Raw genomic sequence first — 27,673 nt, forward strand, 5'->3', positions numbered from 1 at the left:
GACCTCAGATGTATAATTGAAGTCAAATTGCTTGATTTCTCAAGGAGTATGGGAGAGAAAGAAAGGAGAGATAGAATTTAGAATCTAAAATATTTTTAAAATAATTTTCAAAATTTTTAATTTGGAATTGGAAAATAATTTAATTGGAAATATTGGAAAATAATAAAGTAAAAATAATTTTAAAAAATTTTTCTATCATGCAACTAGGTGACATGGTAGAAAGTATTAAATCTTGAGTCAGGAAGACTTGAGATCAAAATAAGTTCAGACACTTACTTTACTAGCTGTCTGATCTTTTAAAAGAATTTTAATAATAGCTTTTTTTTTCAAAATACATGCAAAGATAGTTTTCATTATTCACCCTTGCAAAACCTGTATTGCAAATTTTTCTCCTTCTCTTCCTCCACCTCCTTCCTCTATACGCAAATAATTCAATATAGGTTAACCATATGCAATTCTTCTAAACATATTTCCATCTTTATTATGCTGCATAAGAAAAATCAGATCAAAAAGAAAAAATGAGAAAGAAAAAACCAAGCAAACAACAAAAAATGGTGAAAATACTATGCTGTGATCCACAATCAGTCTTCATTGTCTTCTCTCTGCAGATAACTCTCTCCATTAAAAGTTTATTGGAATTGGCTAACCCATCATTGTTGAAAAGAGCCAAATCCATCACATAATTTTGTTGCTGTGTATAGTGTTCTTTAGTTCTATTCACTTCACTTAGCATCAGTTCATGAAAGTCTTTCCAGGTATATTTAAAATCTGGCTGTCTCATCTTGAACATTCCCCTTAATCACTGTCTGCTTCAATTTCCTCAATTGTAAAATTGAGATAATAATCTTTTGAGATTGTTGTAAGGATCAAATGAGATAATATTTATAAAGTGCTTAGCACAGTGCCTCATACATAATAGGTGCTCATTTCCTTTTTTCCCCTGTATCTGAATTATTGCATGCCTTATCCTTACATGATTTCCTAGGATTGTTTACACAGGGCAGATATAATTTTCTACACTTTCATGTTCACTTGCATCATAAATTTATTTTCTATTAATCTATTCTCTTAGTGCTATTTACATCAAGAAATGATGCTCAGTGTAAAAAAGGCTCATATCTTCATTTATCCCTACGTCCCCCACCACCATTAGCTACAAATATCCTCAGTGCTGTCTCTTGTTGGCAAATAATCCTTCAATATTTGTGCCATCAAATATCTCAGAGACTGGGAGACTAAGACCCAAGGGTAATTGCTTAGGTGGAAAATGACACCTCATTCTAGTGTTTTTTTTCCTTTTGCCTGATAAAACAGGCAATTCTAATTACTAGCAACAATTACCCCCTAAAATGAATGGATGCCCATCAATTGGAGAATGGTTGAGTAAATTGTGGTATATGAACGTTATGGAATATTATTGTTCTGTAAGGAACGACTAGCAGGATGAATACAGAGAGGACTGGCAAGACTTACATGAAATGATGCTAAGTGAAATGAGCAGAACCAGGAGATCATTATATACCTCAACAACGATACTGTTTGAGGATGTATTCTGATGGAAGTAGATCTCTTCGATAAAGAGAGCTAACTCAGTTTCAATTGATCAAGGATGGACAGAAGCAGCTACACCCAAAGAAAGAACACTGGGAAATGAATATAAACTATTTGCATTTTTGTTTTTCTTCCCGGGTTATTTATACCTTCTGAATTCAATTCTCCCTGTGTAACAAGAAAGCTGTCCGGTTCTGCACACATATATTGTATCTAGGATATACTGTAACTTATTCAACATGTAAAGGACTGCTTGCCATCTGGGGGAGGGGGTGAAGGGAGGGAGGGGAAAAATCGGAACAGAAGTGAATGCAAGGGATAATGCTGTAAAAAATTACCCTGGCATGGATTCTATCAATAAAAAGTTATTTAAAAAAAAAATTACCCCCTGCCCACATGTTCTTTGGCTCAGTTTCTGGAACCTGAGAAAAGGCTTGTTACTCAACTAAGAGAGCTCTTAGCAATCAGCATGCTGCAGATATATTTGGTCCATTCTCCCAAGTGAAGACCCATAATTACCCAAAGAAGTTCTGACTAAAAAGGTAAGAGTCAGAACATTTTTGACGTTGAAAATTGCCTTCATTGAGATATATGTAAATATAAGTGTGTGTGTGTGTGTGTGTGTGTGTGTGTGTGTGTAATTCCCAGTGAGGAAATTCCCTCTTTCAATGCATACTGGAATTATTCTAAAATTTCTGGTGTGAGATGGTGGTTAGTGATGCTGGCAGTGGAAGCAAGTGACTTGCTAAAGATCACTTAGCCAACATACAGCATTAATAAAGGCATCAAAGTCTAAAACTGCACCAAGTCTTTTTGGGACACCTTTTAAAAAGAGAGATCAAATATATCCTAAAATAACTTCAAAAGAATAATTCCATTATGGGTTTATCAGACACTATAATAATCCTACTTATATGTGATTTTGTGTGGTGTAACTTTTGCTCATTAATTCAACTTATAATGAACATTTATGAAGCACTTGGTATAAGCATAATTTTATGGCAGACAAAAGACCAGCAAAGAATATAATGCTTAGAAGCTTTATAATTATTGGTGATGATCTTTTTTTCTTAAGATGATCATGATGGACTGTACAGGCTTATAATCAGATAAGTTACAATCACATTCTGGACCAAACCATTGATAAGTGTGTCAGTAGAAAGACTCAGACAAAAATACAAATCCTTGGATTATGATATACATGAAGTATCATGACAGAAGATTTTTACTGAACTTGTGCTACTTATGTCCCTTTAGCCTCATCCCACTAATTACTAGAAGGGGAGTGATTTCTAATAGAAACCCCCAAATGGATTTTTGAATGGAAGGAATATCGATTTGATCTGTTGATATTATTAGTTGTATGCTATAATTGGCTAGGTTTTTTTTAATGTAGCAGGAGGTAGGTTCTTCAATCTATAAAAGAAATATCATATGAGAAGGAGTTGTCATGGATTCATTCTTTAAAATTGATGATCAATTTCCATATGTTATCTATAAGGAAAACATTCTTTGCCACTATAAGTTATATTCTCTTATGGCACTTGCTTTTAAAAAATCATATCCAAATCCCTGTATTCATAATTATTGTCTTACCAGAAGGATGCCCTCAGCCTTTATACTAACAGTCCATGTTCCTGGAGTGAGGGAAAATGGATCTGCAAAACCATTTCCTGGGACAGTGACAAAAGCTGGCTCTTTGCTAGGCAGAAAGACAATCTCTTTGCTTTGAATAGCACCTGTTAGGGAGAAAACATTGTTCATTTTTGCAAAGTACCAAGTACCTAAGAGATATTCAACAGATTCGTTGAATGAATTAATATGAAAATATTTTATAACTGCCAAAGTTACCATTTCAAACACTGGATATATACATGAAAAGGTTATGTGGGTTAGTTACGACAAGACCGTTATTTTGTACTCTTAGAAATTGGCTTAGTGGATGGAGCACTGAATTTAGAGTTAAGAATCCGGCCTTAGGCACTTGCTAACAGCATAACCCTGGACAAATAGGTCACTTAACCTCTCTGTCTCAACTTCCTTAACTGTAAAATAACATCCTCCTCCCAAGGCTTTTTGTGAGGATCAAATGAGATAATATTTGTATGACATAATATTTGTAACGTTCTAAGCACATTTGTAAAGTGCCTGTTACATATTAGATACTCAATAAGGCTTATTTCTTTTCTTCCTTTTCCTTCCTTCCTTCCTTCCTTCCTTCCTTCCTTCCTTCCTTCCTTCCTTCCTTCCTTCCTTCCTTCCTTCCTTCCTTCCCTCCTTCCTTCCTTCCTTCATGTTTGCTTTCTGATATGTTGGCTCATGTCTAGTAAAGCACTGGATGAGAAGACAGGAGATATGGATTAGATATAACCTAGCTCTTTGACTTCAGATAAGCATTTCCTTTCTCTGAATCTCACTTTCCTAATTTATAAAATAAAACAATTGGACAAGATACTCTCCAAGCTTTTTTTTAGCTCCTATAAAACTATAAGCATTGGCACAAATCATAAAATAAATCTGTTAACAGATCTCACCCCTGGCATAACTTGATTAAAGATTCTTACTGGTTTTCCAAACTCAAAATTCCAAAGATTCTTACTTTAAAACACCTAGTAAAAATGGATTCTGTTTTTCTTTCCTTCTCCCTCTATCTCTTTCCTCCTCTACCTGCAACTCCTTCCTTCTACTCCAAGCAACATAAAGCCACCACTTAGAGATTATAGCGATGGAAGTCTATTATTATAGTTTGGTTAATAAACTGATGTTATTCTTGTCTTCTACAATCAGAGAAAATCTAGAATCACACTATTCATTAATCTCTTTAAATTAAATCTTTTCATGGGAAATATCAAATATTCAGTAAATAATTTCATAGAGAAAATTGGAGAAACTAAGAAACTATGTTTCTCTCAAAAAATATTATTTAAGACTTAAAGTCAATTCTCTTGATCTAAATTAAGGTTATGACAGCATAAGATAAGCTTCAATACATCTCTTTCATTAGTTATTGATTTTTAGGGTACAGAAAACATTATAATCTAGAAAAAATCAATCTAAAGTATTTATGTAGTCCTAGAAATGGTATTTTGCCAATCTATTTTAATAAACATGGTCCCTACACTCAAGAAATTTATATTTATAAATATCATTGATGCATAAATCTAATACAGGAGGAGAAATAGTGAATAAGAATAAAAACAAAGTAAATGATAGACAAATAAGAACTGTGTAGAAACAAACAGGTGCAAACAATGGACTAATGTCAGGAGAAAGGAAGTCATGAGTGTAACCTCTCTAAACAGAAAAGGGATGGGATCTTTGCTGCTTATTTCCCAAACAGCTTTTCTAGAAAATACATGATGAAAGTGCCAACAAAGGAAAAGAAAGAAAATAAGAGAGTATGGCAAATAGAGAGCATAGTAAAGAGAAATATGTTACTAAGACTATACTGTATCACATTTTCAGAAGTACAAACTCAAATCAGGTTGAAATCTGAGCATACTTCATTTAACATATTATTTATTATCTTCCTTTTAAAAAGAGATGAATTGAACTCATTAAATCCTTCTCAAAACAGCCTAAACTAAATTTGCCAGATGATTTGTACTTGTAATTTTTTCCTCTGTAAGCTAGTGTAAACATTTTTCTACTCTTTCCTAAATACGGCTCACCTGTACAATATTTATGAAGTAAGATATTATTTTTGGAATCAATTACAAGTTTCAACTAAACTCAAATTGTCAAGCTTGAGGCTAACTATACAATAATTTTATCACAACCTAGCCTGTACTAGATCTGGCACAATCTGAAAGGAAATTACCAAGGGAATGGGTCCGTTCTTGTTCCCCATCCCCAGGCTCCATTCAATTCAGATTGAATCCTGTGGATCTTTGCGCAAAACTGGAGCTCTCTCTATGTTTTTCTTGAAGCTTCTTGGAAATTCCCTGGTGGGAAACAGTACAAACACCCAATCACTATACCATATGCTTACCCTAACTGACCCCTATTTTTCTTTTTCTTTCTTTCTCTCCACTCCTCTCCATAACACCTGGATTCCATGGAAGTCTCCTGGCTTCAAAACCAGAGGTGGAATGAAAAGGTGGCTATATGCCCTACTTGTAATTCAATAGCATTAAATTTTGTTGATTTCTAGAAAATCAATCATAAACAAATACCTAATAATTATAAATGTGTAGTTAAATATAAATATGAGCAAGCTTTTTAAATAAAGGAAAATTAGCAAAGGAAAGGGCATTTGGAGAAATGATTTTAAGGTGATAGATGATGCAACCAAATTAGGAAAAAATGACCAAGTATTTCTCTCAATTTTCCCTTGTTGATTTTCCTGTCAACAAGTATTTATTAGGGGCCTGCTATGTATCAGACATTATATTAGGTGATAGAAATACAAAAATAAAACATGAAACAACCCTTCTCTCAAGAAGCTTATGCTCTAACCAGAGGAGGTAAATATACACATATATAGGGCATATACAGAATAAATATAAGATAATTGGGGCGAGGGGAAACACTAGCTACTGGGAAGTTCAGGAAAGAGTTACATACACCTACCTGCCTTAGAATGGGGCCGATAAATATTTATGTGACCAAACAGTGTTTCAGTTCCAGGGTTAATATATCTCAGAACAGCACGAAATAAATATTGGTTTGATTTCTCCACATTCAGTGTTACCCTCACTTCATTCTGTAAAATGGAAGTTAATAAACAAGACAAAAACATCCATAAAGTGTAGACTAGACAATGGGTTAGGAGCCCCACTAGCCAAACACTGATTTTATATTATGAGTTACACACACACTCAATATGCATATCCTCAATGAGCAAGCGAGTTGGCAGTTGAACGGACAGCAATACACAAGTGTGGAAGGTAAAGACAGAAGGGTGAAAGACCTAACAACAGATTAAAGGCACTTACAATTACAGTCAGAGCCAGCAACTGAGATCCTCCCTTTTGATCTTTTTGTAACCAGGCTGACATAGCGGAGCACTAGGTGACCTAGCTTAAAGGAAGCCACGGTGACAGGGACAACCACCTCTGGCTGGGAAAGAGAAAAAGGAGGAAAAGAAAGAGAGGAAGGTACATTACTACTGCCCACAGGGTGATGGCAATGAGGTAGAGTATGGAGGAACGCAGAGGATGAGTGAATCCCTCAGCAGTCAAAATCCAAATGTTTTCAGGCTTCAGAACATCTGTGATTTTGTCGTGTCGGCAACCCTTCTACTAACAGAGACTCAACCCCTACCCCAGACCACAGGAGACAGTTTCATGAGCTTCTGTGACCAAAAAACTAATTCATCACCTAGAGATACTCTGGTAATGAACATCTCTGATCTTAGCAAATTGGTGCTAGAACAGCAGACTCAGTCTTGCCAATGGGCATATTTCAACCCTTTCCAGATTGGCAGGACCTTTCAGAGCCTTTTGGCATAGGTTTTGTGAAACCAGGTTACTTTTTTTCTGATGATGAGATATATATATGAGTAGTATTCACATTCATTTAACTGTACAAAGAGAATTATCTTTCTCTTCCATCTAAGGTACTTCTGGATACCTACCACACCTGATGGGAAATGCAATATGTTAGTTTCAGTGCTGCAGGTGTGTAGACAATGGACCCTTTAAGTTTGCAGAAAGCCCTGCCAAACTTTTTAATCCTCAAGGAATAGCCTATTCAAGCTAAAAAACCTGAACCAAAACTTCAGGTCCCAACATGTTGCAGGAAGAACATACCAGCTGCAAAGGATGCCTGTGGCCACTGAGACAATGAAAATAATTTTCTTAGGGGACCATGAGAATAAAGGATGCCTTTGAATAAGATCATTAATACTGAAGAGAGAAGCAACACAAATACATGTGTGCATTTTGTTGGCTTTGTTGTTAAATTATTTCAGTCGTGTCTGACTCTTCATGACCCCATTTGGTGTTTTCTGGGCAAAGCAAGTTTGCCACTAAGGGAACCCTAGGATCATAGAAGGGGCATCTTGAGGGGGGCAGATGAGCTCTAAGGCAAATAGCAGATGTCAGAATTTTAGTTCCATCTACAATTTACATAGCTGGTTAAGTTTTGTAGTGTACTTTATCTCAATGGGTATGAAGTGGGTACTGTTATTGGTCCCCATTTTGTAGATGAGAAAACTGAGGCAGATCAATGAACTGCAAGTCATAGGACACCAGTCACAAGAAGAGAGGGAGAGGAAAAAGAAATAAGTATTTATATAATGATCTTTGTATACCAGGTACTATGCTAAGCAATTTACAAATAATTTGTAAATAACACATTTGCAAATCTGTAAAATTTATACTGAAGAACATTAAAATTTGTAAAATTAAAACCTAATTGTAAAATTTGCAAAAATAGATCATAGTTGACTCTCAAGAGAACTCTGCAAGGTAGGTGCTATAATAACAGCTGCAAGGAAGGTGCTGTAATAATAAGGTAATGATAAAATTACCTCCATTTTATAGTTAAGAAAACTGAGACAGAGATTAAGTGATTTGCCAAGTTAGTGTTTGAACTCAGATATTCCTGATTCCAGGTCCATTGCTCTATTCACTGTGCCACCCAGCTAAGTAAAGTGTACAAGGGAATTGAAAATGGTTCAAAACTGAATGGACAGATGAATGTTGAGGTAAGTACGCTTCAGCATAATAGCAACAATAACTTGCCCACAAAATTTGGGATAAAAAAATGCTAAGAACAAATATGACAAGGCAGAGAGATGAAACAGTCATGTTGTGAGGGCCCAGGGCAGCAGATGGACAGCCCAAACACTGCACTGGCACCCACAAAATACTGAAATAAATCAAAGAAAGCATCCAGCAGGTTGGATAGATACTTACTGAAGATTAATAGAAGGACAGAGTCGAGAACTGCACAGGATGAGAAGGTGCAGATCATTTTGGTCTGTATCATGATCTAGTGTTGTTCTCTTGTTTGACTCTTCATGACCTTCTCTGGGGTTTTCTTGGCAAATTTTACAGATGAGGAAATGGAGTGTCTGACTCCAAGCTTGATGTTCTATTCACTGAGTCACCTCACTGTCCCATATCAATGATCACAGTTGCCAAATCAATGAGACCATGAATCTTTCAAAGAAACAAGGTATCTATAGCATTTGTGCAAGTACTATTAGAGACTTGAATTCCTCAAAGATACTTTGATAAGTTTTTGCTGTTTTTTTAGGAGGCAGCTGGGTGACACAGTAGATAGTTCTGAATCTGGAGTTGGAAAGCCCTGAGTTCAAAATTGGCTTCAAGGATTAAGCAGAATCACCTAACATTTTTCGACCTCCATATCCTATAAAATTGGGATAATAATATTTCCCAAGGCTGTTGGGAGGATTAAATGAGATAACAATTATAAAAGTGCTTTTCAGCCCTTAAAAAAACATTATAAATACTAGCTTTGATGACGATGTTGAAAGTGCTTGAGTCTGAAGTTGTTGGTCTAATCTAAATGAGAAACCTAGCAAATCTTTCTCATTTCTCAGCTTTCAATATATTACACTGAAATCTTTTTACATCATTCTTATAGAGGGTCCAACCAGTTTCTAAAAGGAGAGATTTTATTAGGCTCCCCAAAATTATGGTAATGATCAGACTAAGGGGAGCCCCTTGATTAATTTAATTAATTGAGTTCATCTTTTGACTAAGTAGAAAGAGGAAACCTTGGAGAGAGTACTTACATAGGAACTGAAAGACTTTAGGACAAAGATTCTCCAGGGGGAAAAATAAATTACTATTTTTTGTATATATACAAAATAATCATTTGATTAATCAAACACTTTACCTAAGTTTAGTACTCCTGCTTCACTTTGATTATGGAATTGTGTTTCTAACCTTATACAATGGAACCAGAAAAAGGCTTGAGCAGAGAAGTTTTCAAAGACAGGATTAATTTCTGACCCTTTGTATTTTCATTCTTTCTCTGTCTCTGTCCATGTCTGTGTCTTTGCTCTGCTTCTTTGTCTCTGACTGTCTTTCTCTGTCTTTGTGTGTGTATATGTGATTCTGTGTTTTTCTCTTTGTTTCTTTCTTTAGAGACATGAATAAAATACAGTATTTTAAATTTTAATTTTTTTCCACACTGTATATCTTATTGTGGGGTTCCAGTAGCATTCTTGGGCTTGATGCAGTCAGTACAATGTCACCCATAAAGAAGAAGCACCTGGAGAGCTTTAACATCTCTTGGGAATCCCTCTTCTACTGACTCCATATGGACAGTTTTTTGACTTGCTTGATGTTGGTACACAGAGGACCATTAAACAAAGTTATCTCTGTAATTTACCACCAGACTGCATTCTTCTTGACATTCTCCAGCATGTCCTCTAAGTTGGGTACTTTCTTTTCTGTCCCCCTTCTTAGCTTCCTTTTATGTGTTGTTTATTTGATTAGAATATAAGCTTCTTGAGGACAAAGGCTGTCTTTCTTCTTGTTTGTATTTGTATTGCCAGCACCATTAAATACATATACTACATTCCCAATAGCACTTAATGTTTGTGGTCTGAATGCCTATTTTTATCAAGGAATTTTGAATGAACTTAAAATGAATGGGGGACACCATATTAAAAGTAACCTATGAATATCAGCTTAGAAAAAGCTAAAAACAAACAATGATCAACATTTGTTCTCTTGTTCATCTCAATACAATATTAAGAGTGAGATGGTAAATGTAAACTATGGAGGAAAATTCAGAAAAAAGAAAACAAGGAAAAAATCTGATGATGATTATGTAGGAGGTAGTCAGCAAAATTATTTAAGAACTTAAACAAAAAAGTGGGATCAGAGTTAGAAAGAAAATGATAGAGAAGAATAGAAGGTAAGATATTGGAAAGAACATCTAAAACCAAGAAATTTTGAGAATCCAAGTCAGTGATTTCTATAATGGATTGATGGCGCTTATGAAATGGCAAACAGATCATGAGAATTACTGAGACCATCATGAGCATAAGCATCATCAATGTGATTTTATTTTAATGAATTAATTATGGAAGTCTGATAGAGACTGAACTAGAAATAGAAAAGAAGGGATTATTCAGTCAGCAAATCAGCCCTTAAGCTACATAGAAGGTCAATTAATCAATATTTTTCAATGACAATGTCCTCTAAACTGGGAACACAACAATGACATAAGTATCCGGGATGCTGCTTCTTTTGATATCTAGTTGAAATAAAATAGGAAACATAATTTAAGTAAGAAATGAAGAAAAGAGATCAAGAAACCAAAAACCTTCTGGTATGGCATTTTATTATTTTCTTAGCTATTTTGTATTATAGATACATAAGGATGAGAAAAATGTAAGATTGGAAGAGAAAAGATGAATGAGAATAGAATTAAAGAGAATGAAATATTGTTATACGGTACTATAACTTTAATATTCTACAGTGACTTAAAATTTCTATTCCCCAGAATCTTCAACAAAATAGGCTCTTTCAGAAGGAGCAAATATAATCTTAAATATTTAAATAGGTACTCATAAATACAGAGTGATCAGTAAATTAATATTTCCCCCAATTGGCCCTTTTTTCTATTTTTCTTGAGCTATAGTAACTTGTTTCATTCCAATTAGAAATCTATTTTTTAATAGCTTTTTCAATCTCATCTGTCAAAAGAGAATCACCCCTTTCTTTAGCCCCCCTTCTAACTTTACCAATGACCAGTAAAGGTCAATGTATTATGAAATCATCACAAATCATCACATACAAAATTATTTGTCGATAATAATACAATAATACAATATTCTCTTTGGTGTCTCCTGCTCTTTTGAACTGGAAAGATGGAATAATGTCTATGACAGGTTACCTCTACTAAACCATCGGTATTAGTGCTTGGAATGAAATATTAAAAGAGTAATTAATAATACAATAATAGTTATTATATGAAAGAGTTTCGAGGCACTTTAAGATTTACAAAGCATTCTACATACATTATCTCATCTTATTTCATCTTTATCTCACTGATGAAGTTGTTTTTTTTCTTGAAGCTATTTGTTGTCAATGGACATACCTGTACTGGGGTCATCTGCGCATAGCCTCGCCAACTGAAATCAGGAAACTCCAAAGGATTAAAGCCAAACCGAACACCTCTTCCATTAGGTGTCATGCCATCTTCAATTTCAAATTTTATGTGATGTAAATCAGGGAAATAATAATTGTCTTCTGGCCTTTGAGAAATTAAAAAGAAACATGAATGCAGTTAATTAAGCTCTTAGAAAGGTTGGATATCCTGTTCTAGCACAAGCTATCACATTCCCACCCACTGTTCCTTTATCAATGACTATTACTAAGAAAACCTGCATGGAATTATATACAGTCCCATTAAAGGAAATAAGGGAAATAGTTCTTTCTTTTTTTCTTCTTTATATTCTTTTCTTTTTTTTTATTTAAACTTTTTTATATTTGCCTTCTTTTTATATAAACATGTAAATATAACCTTTTAGGTATCATACCCCAGACATACAATATACCAACAATAGATTATACTCCTCTCTACACATGAGCAGATGGTTTCCAGAGCTGTTGGACCTCCAAATTAATCACTTGCTGACCAACCCTCTACGGCTTGAGCCTCTCTAATCTTAGCTAACTTGATCCTGAAACTACAGACATTTGTCAATCAGTAGCCTTATGGACTGCTACCACCACCACCACCAACTCAATTTTGCTAGGACCTACTACAGGATGAATTCTACAGACATAACATTTAAAAAACAGTTACCTCTAAGCTATGATGTGACATCGGAATTAATCTTCAGTGGAATTTGCAAGAGATAATTTTTTTTCATGGGCTACAGACATTTCTTTCCTTTAATAATATTTCCTAAGTGGTTCTCAATAACTAAGCGGTTTGCTATTTTCTATTAAAAATATAATAATTTTGTTTTCTTGTCATTATTCTTGCCGTTTATACTGAAAATGTTTTTATCCAGATCCTTTGTTACTTTGATTATATGATGTCACTTTATTATCTGATTAAATTGACTTGATTAAATCCAAATGCAGTTCCAGAAGTGAATAAAGCAAGCAATTTTAAAATTCTATTTTGTGTAATGCTGTTTAAAACAAAATTAAAATTTAATGCAATGAAACTGACATAGACTGAAAAAAATGTGTGTGTAAGATTTGTTCATTCTTATTCTAAAGGTTGTTTTGGTAGATTATGTATTTCAACAAGGTTTAAGTGGTAGCTAAAGCAATCTTTCTGTTGCAAGATGTGTGTGTGTGTGTGTGTGTGTGTGTGTGTGTGTGTGTGTGTGTGGTTTAAGCTTACTGGAGTTATTCTTGCTCACATATCATTAATGCATTAAATTGACCAGCAGGGATTTCCAATTAGAAATCCTGGTTTAAAAAATCTGGCAGTATTTTCTTTTTTTTTGTTCCTTTTATTTTTTTTTTCTTCCAAAATTTCTTTTCAAAAAAGTATTTCCCTGAAAAGTTGACAGCACAATCAGGGACTAATTATAATGTGGTGGTACTCCATGCCAGTAGTAACTAATTTACCCTTTTGACAGATCTAAAACAATTTTTTGGCAATAACACTGATAGAGGATCAAGGATGGTAGCACACACTTTTGAAATTTTTGTAACTTTTTAAACCAGAGTCATGGGGGATTTAAAGAAAACATACAACTTATTGAATGTTCTGCATATTGTAGAATTTCAGAACATGAAGAACAATGACAATTGGTGGCCTTTATAGCACATTATGTTTTACAAGCATTAGCTCGTTTTATATTCACAACATCCCTGAGAGATAAGTGCCATTATTATGCCAGCAGAGTGATTTGCTCAGGATCACACACTTACTAGCTGCCCGAAGCCAAATTTGAACGTAGGTTTTCAGGGATCATCTTTTGCCACTTTTTGCACTTAGCACAGTGCCAGGCACATTTTGTGGTGTGGTTCAGTCATTCCATCGTGTCTGACTCTTCGTGACTCTGTGGACCATCTCGGCAAAGACTGGAGTGGTTTGCCAGTGTCCGTCTCCAGCGGATTAAGGCAAACAGAGAGTAAGTGACCTGGCCGTGGCCACACAGCTAGCAGGTGTCTGAGGTTGAATCTGAACTCAAATTTTCCTGATTCCCAAGCCCAGCACTCATGTGGCTAATTCAGCGGGCGCACAGTAGACTTACTTAATGAATCTTTATTGACCAGACTGACTGATTTGTGTTATAGGGATTTTAAAGAAGATTTGTAACAGAATAATTCCCTCTATGCTCCATCTCGGAAGATTAGTTTTACTTCTTAAGGGTAGAGGAGATCATTGCCATGTTCATTTTCAAAGCTTTTATGTCCTCCAGTATAAAGGGACATTCAGACCGCCAAGTGCTCCAAACTTGTGGACTCCTGGGTATCGATTGCACTTTGGCTTTGGAAACTACTTGCACATTAGACCACCTGAGCTCTAAGACATCATGGAGTGGGGCCCAGACGGGTAAAATCACTTGTCTAAGTCCCATAGACAGATAGATAACTGGCAGAGCAGAGACTTGTGCAATTGGGCTCCAGGTACCACCCCCCCCCCCCAGCTCTTCTCATTAGCTCCACTCTGTAAAACATTGTAATAAAGCTGCTTTTCCACAGGGTGGACTGCTGGCCCAGGGACATCAAGGTGTGCCCAGTTAGTCCCATGGTGCCTCTAAATCTAATTTATCTCACTTCTAAATCTCCTTAGACTATGAGAAAGGAAGAAAGATGAACAGAAGAAGGGGAAAAAAGCTCAGTTGGCAAAAAAACTTAAGTTCAAATCTCACCTCTGGATGTTTACTATGTGGCTATGGGCTAATCAATGAAACACTTTAGGCCTTAATTTCTTCCTGTGTAAAAGCAAGAGATTGGACAAGATGGCATCCAATGTTTCTTCTTGCTCCTATGATGCTTTGGTCATTCCTACCCTCTGATGACTTGCTAGAGGAGCTGGTCTGGTTCAGTTGAGGGAAAATGTGTTTGAGGTACCAAAGCTCTCAAAGCCTGTCTTCAAATATCAATTATAATGTGTCTCCATGTAAACTCAGAACAACTTCTCATTTATCTCAATTCTAGATCAGAAAGCCCAAATTCCAGCTCTGCTATTTTCTATCCACATAATCTTGAATAAGTTACCTAACCAATTCAGATTTCAATTTCCTCATTTAAAAAATATTTCTAATCTAGGTAATTCCTCATCTAGGTTATTTCTAATATCCTCCTAGCTGTAACAAGACTGTGAATATTAAACAGAAATCACAAAATTAGCCTTAGAGTAAGACTCACTGTTGACATGACTGGCCCATGATATGTTCCCTACATTGACATGCTCCAGAAAGGTCATCACACATAAAGCTGACAGATCCCCCAATGTCACAGTGGCATCCTGAAAATTAAAAAAAACAACATTCATTTTGAAATATTTTTTTCCAAACGTGCCTGATCACTCATTATATCATTCTTAAACACAAATGTCTATGGTTCCTTTCTTTATCCATCTCATTAGAAGTAAAAACAAAATTTAAGGATTGTGTTAATAATAATCAAAGTAAAATACATCTGCTTTCTTCCCAAAGACTGACCATTCAAATGGATTTTAAATATAGATAATCTGATTATGCATCAAAAGTTTAATGTAAAGTTGGTAGTCTGAATCTGAAATATTCCCATACAAATGATATTCTATGAGCAATGTGGAAACTAACCCTGAAGGCAGGAAATTCTAGGTTCAAAATCCCTTCCATGATAGATATTAGCAAATATGACCCTGGGTAAGTCTCTTTAACACTCTGTACTTAGGACAGATTAGTTAGAATTTAGAGATTATCTGAAAGCCCAGAGATCTCTCAATACTCTAAAACTAAATTGCAAAATAGGGGCTGATCTGAATCAGCAAAGTGAATTTCTTCATCCAGGAATTTCTTATACCAATGAAATCACAGGGCCAATCCCTACTTACCACTTATCTTATGGGGTTATTGGGATAAAAGTACTTTGAGAACCAAGGTGCTATCCAAATGTATGAGATACTATTATTATTAAATGGAGGCTCAATTCCTCGGCCATACCATAAAAGCCTCTTTAACTCAATATATTTAGAAGGCATAACTTTGTGATGAATTAAAACCCTGGGACAGAGTTTCTGGGTAATTAATAATCAATTTATTATTTAGACTAGCTAATAATAAATTGATGGGCAGTGGTTTCTCTTGGTAACTAAAGACAACAGAGAGCCTGAAAGTCTTAAATAATCCTTGAAAGGGCTGTTGACAAAAGAAAATTACTCCTGATCGGCGGACATTTAATGAGGAGGTGAACATTTAATGAGGAGCAATTGCTCTTGCTGAGAATGGGAGCATGAGTATGGTAATCTATCTCCATCTTGATCATCTGGTTGATTTTTCCTTCAAGATCCTAAATTCTAATGGTGAGGTAAAAGGACAGGACCTCTTTTTCTCAAGTAGTCCTCAGTCTAATTCAGATTGGATTCTGTTTACACCCTAAACAGAAATAAGCTTCTTGGTTGAGTGAGGTCCAACCCAAGATTGAGAAGCATGTGCCCCAAGACTTAGGGCAATCTCATCAATGAGTCATGTCCTTCAGAGACTGATTTTTTATAAGGGCTGTATTTTAAATGAGGAAATAAAGGAGAAAAAGCTTGGATCCCAAATTAATAATTGATTATTAATATAATAGCAGTATAATTATTTCTCTCAGCTAATTATTACTTCTAACTGTGGTTTTGGAAAGTGAATTTTGAGTTCTAAATATTTAGTAAATATTCCAGGAATACAGGCAATGTTAAGTTTCTGGAATATTTAGATAGTGGGAAGAAGGCATAGTAATGGAATATAGAAGAATACAGAGAGCAGAGAGAGCTCTGGATTTAAAGGTTATAGATCTCTCTCTGCTCTCTGTAAGAACTTGACTGAATAAGTCATTTAACTTGCCATGGCCATAGTTTTCTAGTCTTAAAAATGAAAGGGTCCAAGACCAGATGCTCTAAACCTTATGAACTTTCCTATCTTCACATCTTTTAACAGCAAGAGAAATCCTCTCTTTACCTACAGGGAGGAGATGGGAGGAGTGAGGGGACTTCGTGCTCTTCTGTTTAGTGTTCAGGCAATATGTGAAGGTAGAAGGGGAAGTGAGAGGAACAATATATGGTTACCTACGACATGTTAACTCTGCATCTACAAGACAGGAGATGCCTTTCTAGGTCAAACATCTTGTAGGTTTCACAGTCTATTAGAATTTAGAGATTATCTTAACGGCTAGATACTAAATTAGGGGAGAAAAAAAGGTCTGTGGTAGGGGATGTGAGGGGAAAATTGTGCCCAGAACTTGTATATAGAAGGTCTTTATAAAACGGATCTTTTCGTTAGCAACTTGACATTAACTAGCATTTTATTTAATAATTTTTACAATCCTCAAGTATCTTATTCAAAATACTATGGTACTAAATTATCAATAACAATAAGCATTTATTAAATTATTATTAGGGAAGCTAGATAGTGTAGTGGATAGCTGAACCTGGAATAAAGATGATTCCTTTTCCTAAGTCCAAATCTGGCTCAGATACTTACTAGCTATGTCTGGGCAAGTCACTTAATCCTGTTTACCTCAATTTCCTCATCAGTAAAATGAGAAGGAAAAGGAAATAGTAAACTACTTCAATATCTTTTCCAAGAAAACTCCAAATAGGATCACAAAGAGTCGGACACAAATGAAAAATGACAAAAACTCTATTCCAAGTATTGTGTTTAATAATTCCAATTTTATGTTGCTCAATTTTTCAATCAAACTATTCTCTTTTTCTCACAAGTATAATTTATTATGGTTTCTGGCTCTTTTCCTCCTAATTTGTACTTTTATGTTGATTATTTCTCTCTAGACTATCCTTTAACACGCTCACACAGCCATTAAGTCAAATCAGCCAATATTTATCGAACACCCATCACATACATGGTGCAGGCTAGACATTCCTATAGAATGCCTCATTCACTATTCTTGTCACAGTAGACCACAGACACAGCATGAACAAGGAATGAAAATTACTGTTTTAAAAATCCTGTGGGAGAGTCAGAGAGACTGAGAGACCGAGAGAGACAGACAGACAGAAACATGAGACGGGGACAGAACACAGAAAGAGGCACAGACACCAAAAGGGAGACAGAGACAGACAGAAAGAGAAAAAGGACAGAGGAGGGCAAAGAGATAGAGGCAGAAAGAGAGAGTGACATGGAGGGCAGGACAAAGGACAGTTCTCCATAGTTCTATCATGCAAAGCCAGAACAAATCAGCAAGGTGACATTGCAGCCAAAAAAGCTAATATCATCTTTTGTTATTGTTCAATCATTCAGTGATTCCAACTCTTCGTGACCATAACATATCAGGCCCTTGTAACCTCCACTGTCTTCCAAAATCTGTCTGAGCTCATGTTCATTGGTTCCATTATATTATCCACCCATTTCATCTTCTTTCGTCCTCTTTTCTTTTTGCTTTCAATCTTTTCCAACCTGAGGACTTCTAACATGTAGCCAAAATATTTAAACTTCAGCTTCAGTATTTGACCTTCCAGTGAATTGGGATTTTTTTTTAAGTATTTAGGCTTCATTAAAAAGAGACAGATTAGTTAGCAAATGAGATGATTATACTATTAAAACCTGTACTGCAATTGTGTTTTCGTTTCTTTTGCCACGTTTTATAATAATAACAATAATGTTGACAATAAGAATAGCATTTATATAGTACTTTAAGGTTTTCAAAGTGCTTTGCAAATCATATCATTTCATGCCTACAACAACCCTGAGTGCTAAGTAGTATTATAATTCCCATTTTGTAGATGACAAAACTGAGGCAGACTGTAGTTTTGACTTCCCTGAGGTTACATAGCTCATAAAGCATCTGAGGTAAGAAATGAATTCAGCTCTTCCCAACTTCAAGTCCAACATTCTACTTCCTTACTTACTTACACCTTTTAGAAGGATTATTGACTGTTAATGGATCCAACCATTCTGGAGAGCAATTTGGAGCTATGCCCAAAGGGCTATCAAACTGTCCATACCCTTTGATCCAGCAATGTTTCTACTGGGCTTATACCCCAAAGAGATCTTAAAGAAGGAAAAGGAACCTACATTGTAAAAATGTTTGTGGCAGCCCCTTTTGTGGAATCAAGAAACTGGAAACTGTGTGGCTGCCCATCAGTTGGAGAATGGCTTGATAAGTTATGGTATATGAATATTATGGAATATTATTATTCTGTAAGAAATGATCAGCAGGATGATTTTAGGGAGAACTGCAGAGATCTACATGAACTGATGCTGAGTGAAATGAGCAGGACCAGATCATTATACACAGCAACAACCAGATTATACAATGATTAATTCTGATGGATGTGACTTTTTTCAACAATGAGGTAATTCAGGCCAATTTCAATAGACTAGTGATGGAGAGTTATTGTTTCCTTGCTTTTGTTTTCTTTCTCATTTTTTTTGATCTGATTTTTTTGTGCAGCATGATAATTGTAGGAATATGTATAGAAGAAAAGAAAATAAATATGTATAGAAGAATTGCATATGTTTAACATATATTGGATTACTTGTTGTAGGAGAGGGAGTGAGAAGAAGGGAGGGAGAGAGGGAGAAAAATTTGGAACACAAGATTTTGCAGGGGTGAATGTTGAAAACCATCTTAATATATATTTTGAAAATAAGAAGCTACTTTTAAATAAAAAAATTCTTGATAAAGGGGAAAGAGTCTAGAGAAGGATGACCAGGATGGTAAGGGCCTCATAAACCATGCCATGTGAGAACCATTTGGGTATTTGTAGCCTAGAGAAAGTAAGGGGAAGTAAGATTTGTAGGGGAAAAGGGCATGTGTCTACCTATATGTGTATGAAGGGGCTATTAGATGAAAGAAAGCAAAAATTCATTCTGCCTGATCCCAGAGAGTGGAAGGGAAAGGGAGTATACTATACATACTAGGAGTGTTCCTGCAGCCAAGTAATTTTAAGCTTAATAAAAGGGAAAAAAATTCCCAATAATCAGTAGAATGGACTGCTTAGGAGATAATGATCATAATCATAGTTCTCATTTATTAGTATTTACATACATATAAAATGCCTTATAAACATGATTTTTTGGGACCCTTATAACAACCCTGCAAGACAGAAGCAATTATATAAGTAATGAGTTTCCTGTAACTAAAAGTCTTCAAGGCAAGGCTAGGTGGCCACTTGTCAGGTATGTGATAGAGATAATTCCTATTCAGTTTCAGGTGGGTCAAGATGCACTTTGAAGTCTCTAATTCCAAAATCTGTGGTTCTTTGATAACTGAATAAACTGAGTTGAGTCCCACAAAGGCACCTTGATTCAAGAATATTCTGACATTATTTTGGGTGTTCATTGGAAGCCCAAGCAAATACCATAAAGAGCCATCTTGAATTGTCCTGATTTATATCTTGCTACTAGACCCAGATGGTTCTGGAGGAGAAAGTGAGGAAGGTGACCTTGCACAGCCCTCTCTCTCTTAAATGCAATTCACTTGCATGTCATGGCATCCTCTCCCTGATGTGTCTTCAAGAACAAAGAACAATGAACAAATACTACATAATCATAAACTAATAGCATGGTGAATCTGAGGTAGTATTCACATACAATATATTGTGATTTACTCTTTACATATTTATGTCATACTAATAAAAATAATAATAATGCTATTGATGAGAGATTTTTTTCAGTCATCTCTAACTCTTTGTGACTATTTGGACTTTTCTTAGAAAAAAACTGGAGGGGTTTGTTGTTTCCTTCTTCAGCTCATTTTACAGATGAGGAAACTGAGGCAAACAGAGTTATTTGTTCAGGATCATCCAGCTAATAATTTTCTGAGGCCAGATTTGAACTCATGAAAATGAGTTTTCTTGACTCTTCCTGACTCCAGGTCCAGAGCTCTATCCACTTCACCATCAACATCACCAGAAGCATTTTATTATGCATAAGGAATTATGCTGTTTACTAGATATACAAAGGTGAACCAAAAGGAAGTATTTTGGACTCCTCTTGATACACTCAGACTTTTCTATATAGTTCCACTAGAATAGAATTTACCTTGACACCCAAAGTAATTGCTGTCTCCTAGAGCAAAATAGCCATCTTCACATGTATTACAGGAATCGCCACACACATGAGGTTTACAGTAACATTCTCCCTCTTTCTGTGGAATGATTAAATAAAAGATAAGGATTAAACTAATTTAAAATGAAAAAATATTTTAACTCAAGAAAGATTTTTTGGAAAATATTTTTTACCAAAAATTTCTTTGTAAAAGTTCCAACAACACATGAAAAGTCTTAAAATATACTTGAATGCATATACTACACATTCAGGAGTTTGCTGTATCCAGTTTGGGCTGATTCTCAAAAGCCAACTGTTAAATTTATCAGTCTGAGCATTTACAGCTCAAAAATCAAGACTTGATTAATTTACTGTTTTGTTGATTTCACTTTAGAAAGTGACTGAGAAAGTGTTAAAAATGCAAATTAAATGCAAACTTAAAAATATGTGTCAGGCACATTTTTCCCTAGAAATCTAACTATTAAACATATACCAGCACACCCTTATATGTAATTGTTGGGTCCTTAGTTATATCTATTAAGGAATTCCATAATTGGTTTCTGTAACATTTTGTTCCTATGTTATACATGTCGTGTGTCATATTTTTCACATTACCTGCTCACATTCTCCAACTCCACTTAGTGTTCCAGTCACATCACACTGGCATTCTGTGAAGACAGACAATATGAAAATGATCCCTTCTTTAAAAAAAGGCTTCAAATCAAGGCTTACAAAAGACATTCTCTATGGTTCAGAGGACATGGAATATCTGCAGTCTGACATTTGCAGGAAATACTTGGTGGAAATATGGCCATGTACTTTTGGTATTTTAAGAACTTTTTTGTGAAAAAAACTTTTTAAGATAAATAAATAAACTTCCTTGTGGCAGATGAATATCATCCGTATTTCATTAGTGGTAGCCAGCTTGTGGACATTACAAGCAAGAAGTATACAGCACACCAGAATTTTAAATGAAGTCTAGATAAAAATTCATCAGGTCAAGATTTTAATTCTGTAAAGGACCTCAGAGTCCACCTAATCCAACCCTTTTCATTTACAGATTAGGAAACTGGGGTCTGAGAAGTGTAATGATTTGCCTTTGGTCACACAGGTATTAAGTTTCACAGGTGGGTTTGGACCAGATCTTTTGACTTACTCTTTCCACAATCTTGAAATTAATGGGTGTTATTTTATTCTGTTTAGTAGCTTCCTCAATTTCAAATTTTATATTCCCCAAACTGATCATCTTTCCCCAAAACCTGTTTGCTTCAACTCTTACTCATTATAACTCTTACTCATTATTTCTATTAAAAGTAATGCCACTTAATTACCCATGTTCAGAATAGCCATTACCTTATTTCTACTGTAATGACACCCTCCATCCCCATTTCAGGCCCTTATTACTACCTTACCTGGAGCACTGTAGTATCCTCTTTCTGCCTTTCTCTTAGCAATATATTCTTTATATCAAAGCTTCTTAAACTGTGGGTCATGAGCCCATATGGGATGACACAATTGGATATGAGGATCATGAAACTATTTATCTCTTTTATATACCTATACACTCAAGATGTGTAAACATTTTGGAGGTAGGAAAAATTTAAGAAACCCAGCTTTATATTGATACTATTAGACTAGTAATTCCAAAAATAAAGGGATGTATATACATATATATGCATATATACTAAATTTTTATTTATGTTAAATCCACAGAAGAGAACAGAGGAAGTACAGAAGGAAGCACATATAAGCAAGACACTTTTAAAAGTCATATATGGAATTTATTATAATTATAATTATTTAAAGTAAGCAATATGAAATGGAGTATCAGTTTAATATAAATCCTCTTTTTGTATTCTCAGAATAAAAAGTAAAATTAAAGGAAAAGATGGGAACATCAGAAACTTCTCCAAAAAATTTGTGGCTTGTAGAACTAAAACAAAATCAACAAGCAAAAGAAAAGAATATACTGTCTAAGGAACAAAAAACATGTACCCTAAAAGTCCCAGAGGATATGAAGAGTAACTGGCTATTAATTTGCTAGTTTCTGAACAAGCTGCCTGAAAGTTCCATGGAATGCTTTTCTTGATTGTCACAAAGCCTTTGACTCAGTCTCAGGATTGGGTTATTATTTATGTGCAACAAAGACATGATTCAGTGCCCCTGGCATCTCAAAAAGACATTCCACCATCAGACTCCATGCATCTTCATTGACTGTCTCATGACTAGATTTCTCTCCCTCCTTATCACTGCTTCTTGCCCTTCCTGGCTTTCAAGTCTCTGATAAGAGACTTATCTAAGAAGCTTTCTTAAACCTTATACCTTTCCTTTAAAATTATCTCTAATTTATCCTATGCATATGTGTCTATTACATAAACAAATATACATATCTGATAAATTGCCAGAAATCTTATATAAAAATATATATATTCATTATGTGTGTATATTATACAATAGCAATTATATGCAAACAAAATCCATATATTTATATATATTTTTATATGTGTGTGCAGATATTATATACATATACATACATACGCAGATCTATATTTATATCTCTACCTTTTTTATTGTTATTGCTATTTTTCTTTATTCTTGAAGAGGAACAAAACAACATCACTAGGTTAGAGTCAAGTTACAGTATGGTTGGCTGTGGCTGATGAGGTCAGCATGAGCTCGGAAGGCTCTGCCACAGCTTTGTGCGCTGTCTCCCCCGTTAGTTTGTAAGCACCTTGGGGGCAATGCCCTGTGCTTTTGCCTTTCTTTGTATCTCTGAGGCTTGATCCAGCCCATGGTACTTAGTATTGCTTGCTCAGCACTGACTTGACATGACTGCCAGAGGATTCTGGTAGCACACAAATCCGATGGGTTATACCCTGCTTCTTTCAGTGGCTCTCTCTGGCTTATTGAATAAAGTAACAACTCCTCAGCCTGGTCCTGAGCCCTCTGTGATCCAATGCCCATCTTTCTGTTTTTCTTTCATACCATAGTAGACTGTGCTTTAACCCAACAATACTATTTGCATTCCTCTGGGCATGTATCCTGTACTCTTTTAATTTCAAGACTATATTCTTATTATTCCCTATTCCTGGATACAACTCATTCTCCATATGGTGAAATCTCCATCCCTTTTTCATGCCTCTGTTTTTAAACCTCATTCATAAAGCCTTCGCTGATTTACCTCATCAGAAGATTTAATTTTATTTCTAGAATGTGACATAATACTATCTGCAAATTTCTCTATTGCACTTATAATGCTCCATTTTTTGGAGTTATGGTTATTTCTCTAAGTATTCTAACTTCTCTTTATAGTTTAAGATTTGTGACTACAAGGACCACAATGTCTTCTTTATGTTTATATCTTCCCAAGGACCTAGAAGCATACTTGGAGCCAATGACACAATTCTTTGCATGTTTGTTGAACTAAATTGAATTCAAAGTTCTTGAGCCAATGTCAACAGAAATATAAAATGAAATCAAGGAGAATAAACTGAAAGTCCATAGTAAGAAAACACTTAATTAATTATTGCCTTAGCGGTCAATGAAATATGGCTGGAGACCAGGACATCAATCTGCTGTGGAGATTTTGAAACTGATAGAATTTCTAGCAGAAGGTGAAATCATTCAAATGTCCTAATGGGTTTCAGAGGAACAGCTTTGACTAAAATGAAAAACTTGGATTGGTTCCGTCACTGTGATAAAGAACATTAAAATAAATCTCAATATGGCTAAGGGTTGTGGGTAGAAAATCTTACCTGAACATCCATCAGGATTTTCATCTGCTAGATTCCAGTATAATGGCTTGCAGATGCTGCAGGTAGGACCTTTGACATAAAGCTGGCACTGGCAATACCCCTATTGGGGAAAAATAATTCAACATGTGGAATCTTGGAGTCAAAGCAATCAATCAAAGCTCTCAGAGCAAAAGCTTGGCAGGGAAATCTATTCTGGCAACAGAGTAGGAACTAAGTACATTCAGAAAGAGATTTTTATTACAAAGTTTGCATTGTATGCACAAATTTGAGAAACAACAAAAGCATTCTATTTATCGGAGAGTGTGGAGGCTTCATTTATAGAATTTTAGTAAAACCTACTGGTTTTTAATTCCTTTCAAAGCTCCACAATACAATGGTGTTTACTTTGTATGATGAATAAACTGTCATGTGCTAAACCTGAGGCACTTCCAAGCTTCCAGGATCATGATTGATAGGTCCTGGGTGTCTAAGGGAGGATTTGAGTACAGATCTGCCTGTCTCTGAGCAAGCACTCTCTCTAATATGTCACCTAGTTACCATGACCCCAGCTTACCTAAGGCAGGCAAAGATTCCCCCAAAAAAATCTGTATAGTGAAAGACAGAATGATACCAAATACATTTTACTTATTCTGTACATTTGCATCTTTAAATGAAAGCCCCATCTCCACAAAAACACATTTAGAGTTACAGAGCATCAGTTCTGAAAAGGATGATGGAGACCATCCCATGCAGAAATAAGGCTTAGAGATGCCAAATAAATTTGCTTAAAATCACATAGCTAGTAGAGCTAAAATTCAAACTCATGTCTTCTCTTAAGACAAATCCTTTACTCACTAATATGTACCGCCAAATGCCACCTTATAATTTTATAACTCAATCGATTGTAACCCTTTAAGTTAAGTCAGGCAAATATTATCATCACTAATAGGAAACTAAGATTCAAAGAAATAAACCCACTGATCACCAGGTTAGTTCTCTTGCCTCTATACCATGTCATTTCTTAAAATTCTAAGCTCTTTCTTTAAAAATATGATCCCCCTCCAAATTTTATTCTAGGAAGTTTTAATAGTTCTTATAATAAGGAACAAAATAGAGGCTCAAACAATTATTTTTTTATAATCTTGTACTTACAGAACTGGAATCTATAGTGCCAGCAGGGTTACATTCACTACTGAAACCTATATGAAATCCAGAAAAAAGTCTTTTGTTTATCATTGTGGGTCACAGCATTTTTAAACACACACACACTTTAAAAAAAAAAATGTTGACTCTCAAATCTTTCAATGGATACACATCAGGAATGCCTTTATTCATCATCATCATCCTTAAGAATAAAGCTCAGATAGAAAAAAATTCAGGATTTTTAAAATTTTGTATAAAGACATTATCTCACATTTCTGATAAAGATTGATTTCTATTAGAAGCTGAAGGCCAGGGGTGGGACGATGGAAACTAAGGTGAGAGCCTAGAAATAACAATTTGAGTAAGTTTAATTTTGTCCAGGAGAGGGCAACATTGCACCAATTTTTAGCAAATATTCAATTAAGCTACCTGAAGAACTGGGGATGGTTTTTAGGCTCACAGACCTTCTAGTCTGGCTCCTTGTTTTACAGTGGAGGAAATGACATCCAGGAGGACAGAGAAAGGATAATGAAATCAATGCCTTGAACCCTGGACAAAGAAATTCCTTTATCCCCTTATATGACATGCTGCTTCTAATACTAAGAACTATAGTCTATTTTTCAACTCCAACAGACAATCTTTCTAACATTAATGACCACATTTAGGAAATATAATACAATGAACATCATGTAAATCTCTTCAATAATTCAGCTTTTTGCAGTGCCACAGGGTCTTCAGGAACTATGTGTGTTTTACATGTTAAGATAAATCCCTACCATGAGTTATCATTTACTACTGACTTCCTGCTTAAATTTGTCTAGTATCCACTGCTCCTTCTCATTTCGTTCCCTGTTGTTCCTCCTCAAGACTGCTTACTCCCTCATTCTTAAAAAGACTTCTTTCGACCCTGACATGATGTCAAGCTATTTTCCTGCGGTGATTCCTTCCTTTTATTACAAAACTCATTAAAGAAAAACCATCTATATACACTGCCTCCATTTCTTTACCTCCCACTCTCTTCTCATCTCCTTGCAATCTAGTTCCTGACCTTGACATTCCAAGCTCACTGACAATCTCTTAACTGAGTGACTCAATTATCCTTCTTTGGTTCTAATGTTTTAAGATCTCTTCCAGATCTAGAATTCTAGGATTTTATGAAAAATATGTGATCAACAGCAGCTAATGAGAGGGTGTTAATTGGAATTTTCCTACTCACTAAGAACTGATTCTAATAATCTAGTTGAACTTTTGGAAATTTGTTGTTGGACTTTCCATTCAACGAAAAGGGAATACATTGGACATCTTTGTATCTAGAGAATATACAATGTATGGTTGCAAGAAACCTCAAAATTCACAATTTGCAGAGAACTTCTAAAAATCCTCTAAGCCATGTATGAAAATTTACTAGACTTTTCTGGGTAAGTGCTACTAACATAAAGCATTCAATAATGATTGAGATGAATTTTGGTGGAAGGCATCAAGTCTTGTAGGGCTGATTTTGTAGGGTCAAAGGTCTAGAATTAGAAGGAAACTAGTTCTCTAGTCATAAGATCTTGGACCTAAAGTCTGAACAGACATCAATGGGCATTTAATTCAATTTCTTCATTTTATGGGTGAGGTTAAATAACTTTCCCAAAGTCACATGGATACTAAGGGTCAAACCCAAGATTCAAATTTAGATAGATAGATCCTATGACTCCAACTTCAGCATTCTTTCCACAGATTGCCTCTCTAAAGAAATATTAATTAATTCTTTTCTTAATTACCACTAATTAGTTCATTTATTATTTAATAATTAAATTAACGTATATACCTTTGACCAGATTTGGGCATACCTACCTTGGCAGTAGGGAAAATCATAGGCTCCTGAAAGGCATTGATCACATAGCTGTCCTGTAATCCCCGGCCGGCATTCACACTGCCCAGTAACTGCATCACATGTAGTCTGGTATGAACCAAGGGGTGAGCACTGACAAGCTAGATTGAAGCACACCATCAGACTTGAAATAATCAGCATTTAATCATACAACATGATTATATCAGGCAAGGTAAGTCCCAAAGTGCCTTTGGGAAAACTTTACTTTTACAGTAATTAGTATTTGAGGAAGATGTTTTAAGGGAAGTTAAGTCTTCTTTTAGAGAT

The 27,673-nt window shown here is 35.3% G+C and overlaps 1 protein-coding gene across 1 annotated transcript in view; it reads right to left on the bottom strand.

Moving 5' to 3' along the window:
• The window catches only part of LAMA3 (laminin subunit alpha 3), a 299,158-nt gene that overhangs the window by 144,514 nt on the left and 126,971 nt on the right, over nt 1–27,673 (bottom strand). The window contains exons 16-24 of the mRNA XM_051970336.1: nt 27,370–27,507; nt 25,540–25,586; nt 24,409–24,508; nt 21,269–21,321; nt 20,648–20,753; nt 14,826–14,925; nt 11,581–11,737; nt 6,124–6,256; nt 3,148–3,290 (exon numbers count right to left, since the gene is read on the bottom strand). Of these exons, the coding sequence (XP_051826296.1) occupies nt 3,148–3,290; nt 6,124–6,256; nt 11,581–11,737; nt 14,826–14,925; nt 20,648–20,753; nt 21,269–21,321; nt 24,409–24,508; nt 25,540–25,586; nt 27,370–27,507 (977 nt within the window). The remainder of the gene's footprint in view (nt 1–3,147; nt 3,291–6,123; nt 6,257–11,580; nt 11,738–14,825; nt 14,926–20,647; nt 20,754–21,268; nt 21,322–24,408; nt 24,509–25,539; nt 25,587–27,369; nt 27,508–27,673) is intronic.

Source organism: Antechinus flavipes, chromosome 1 (assembly GCF_016432865.1).
Source record: "Antechinus flavipes isolate AdamAnt ecotype Samford, QLD, Australia chromosome 1, AdamAnt_v2, whole genome shotgun sequence".
Taxonomy (NCBI): Eukaryota; Metazoa; Chordata; class Mammalia; order Dasyuromorphia; family Dasyuridae; genus Antechinus; species Antechinus flavipes.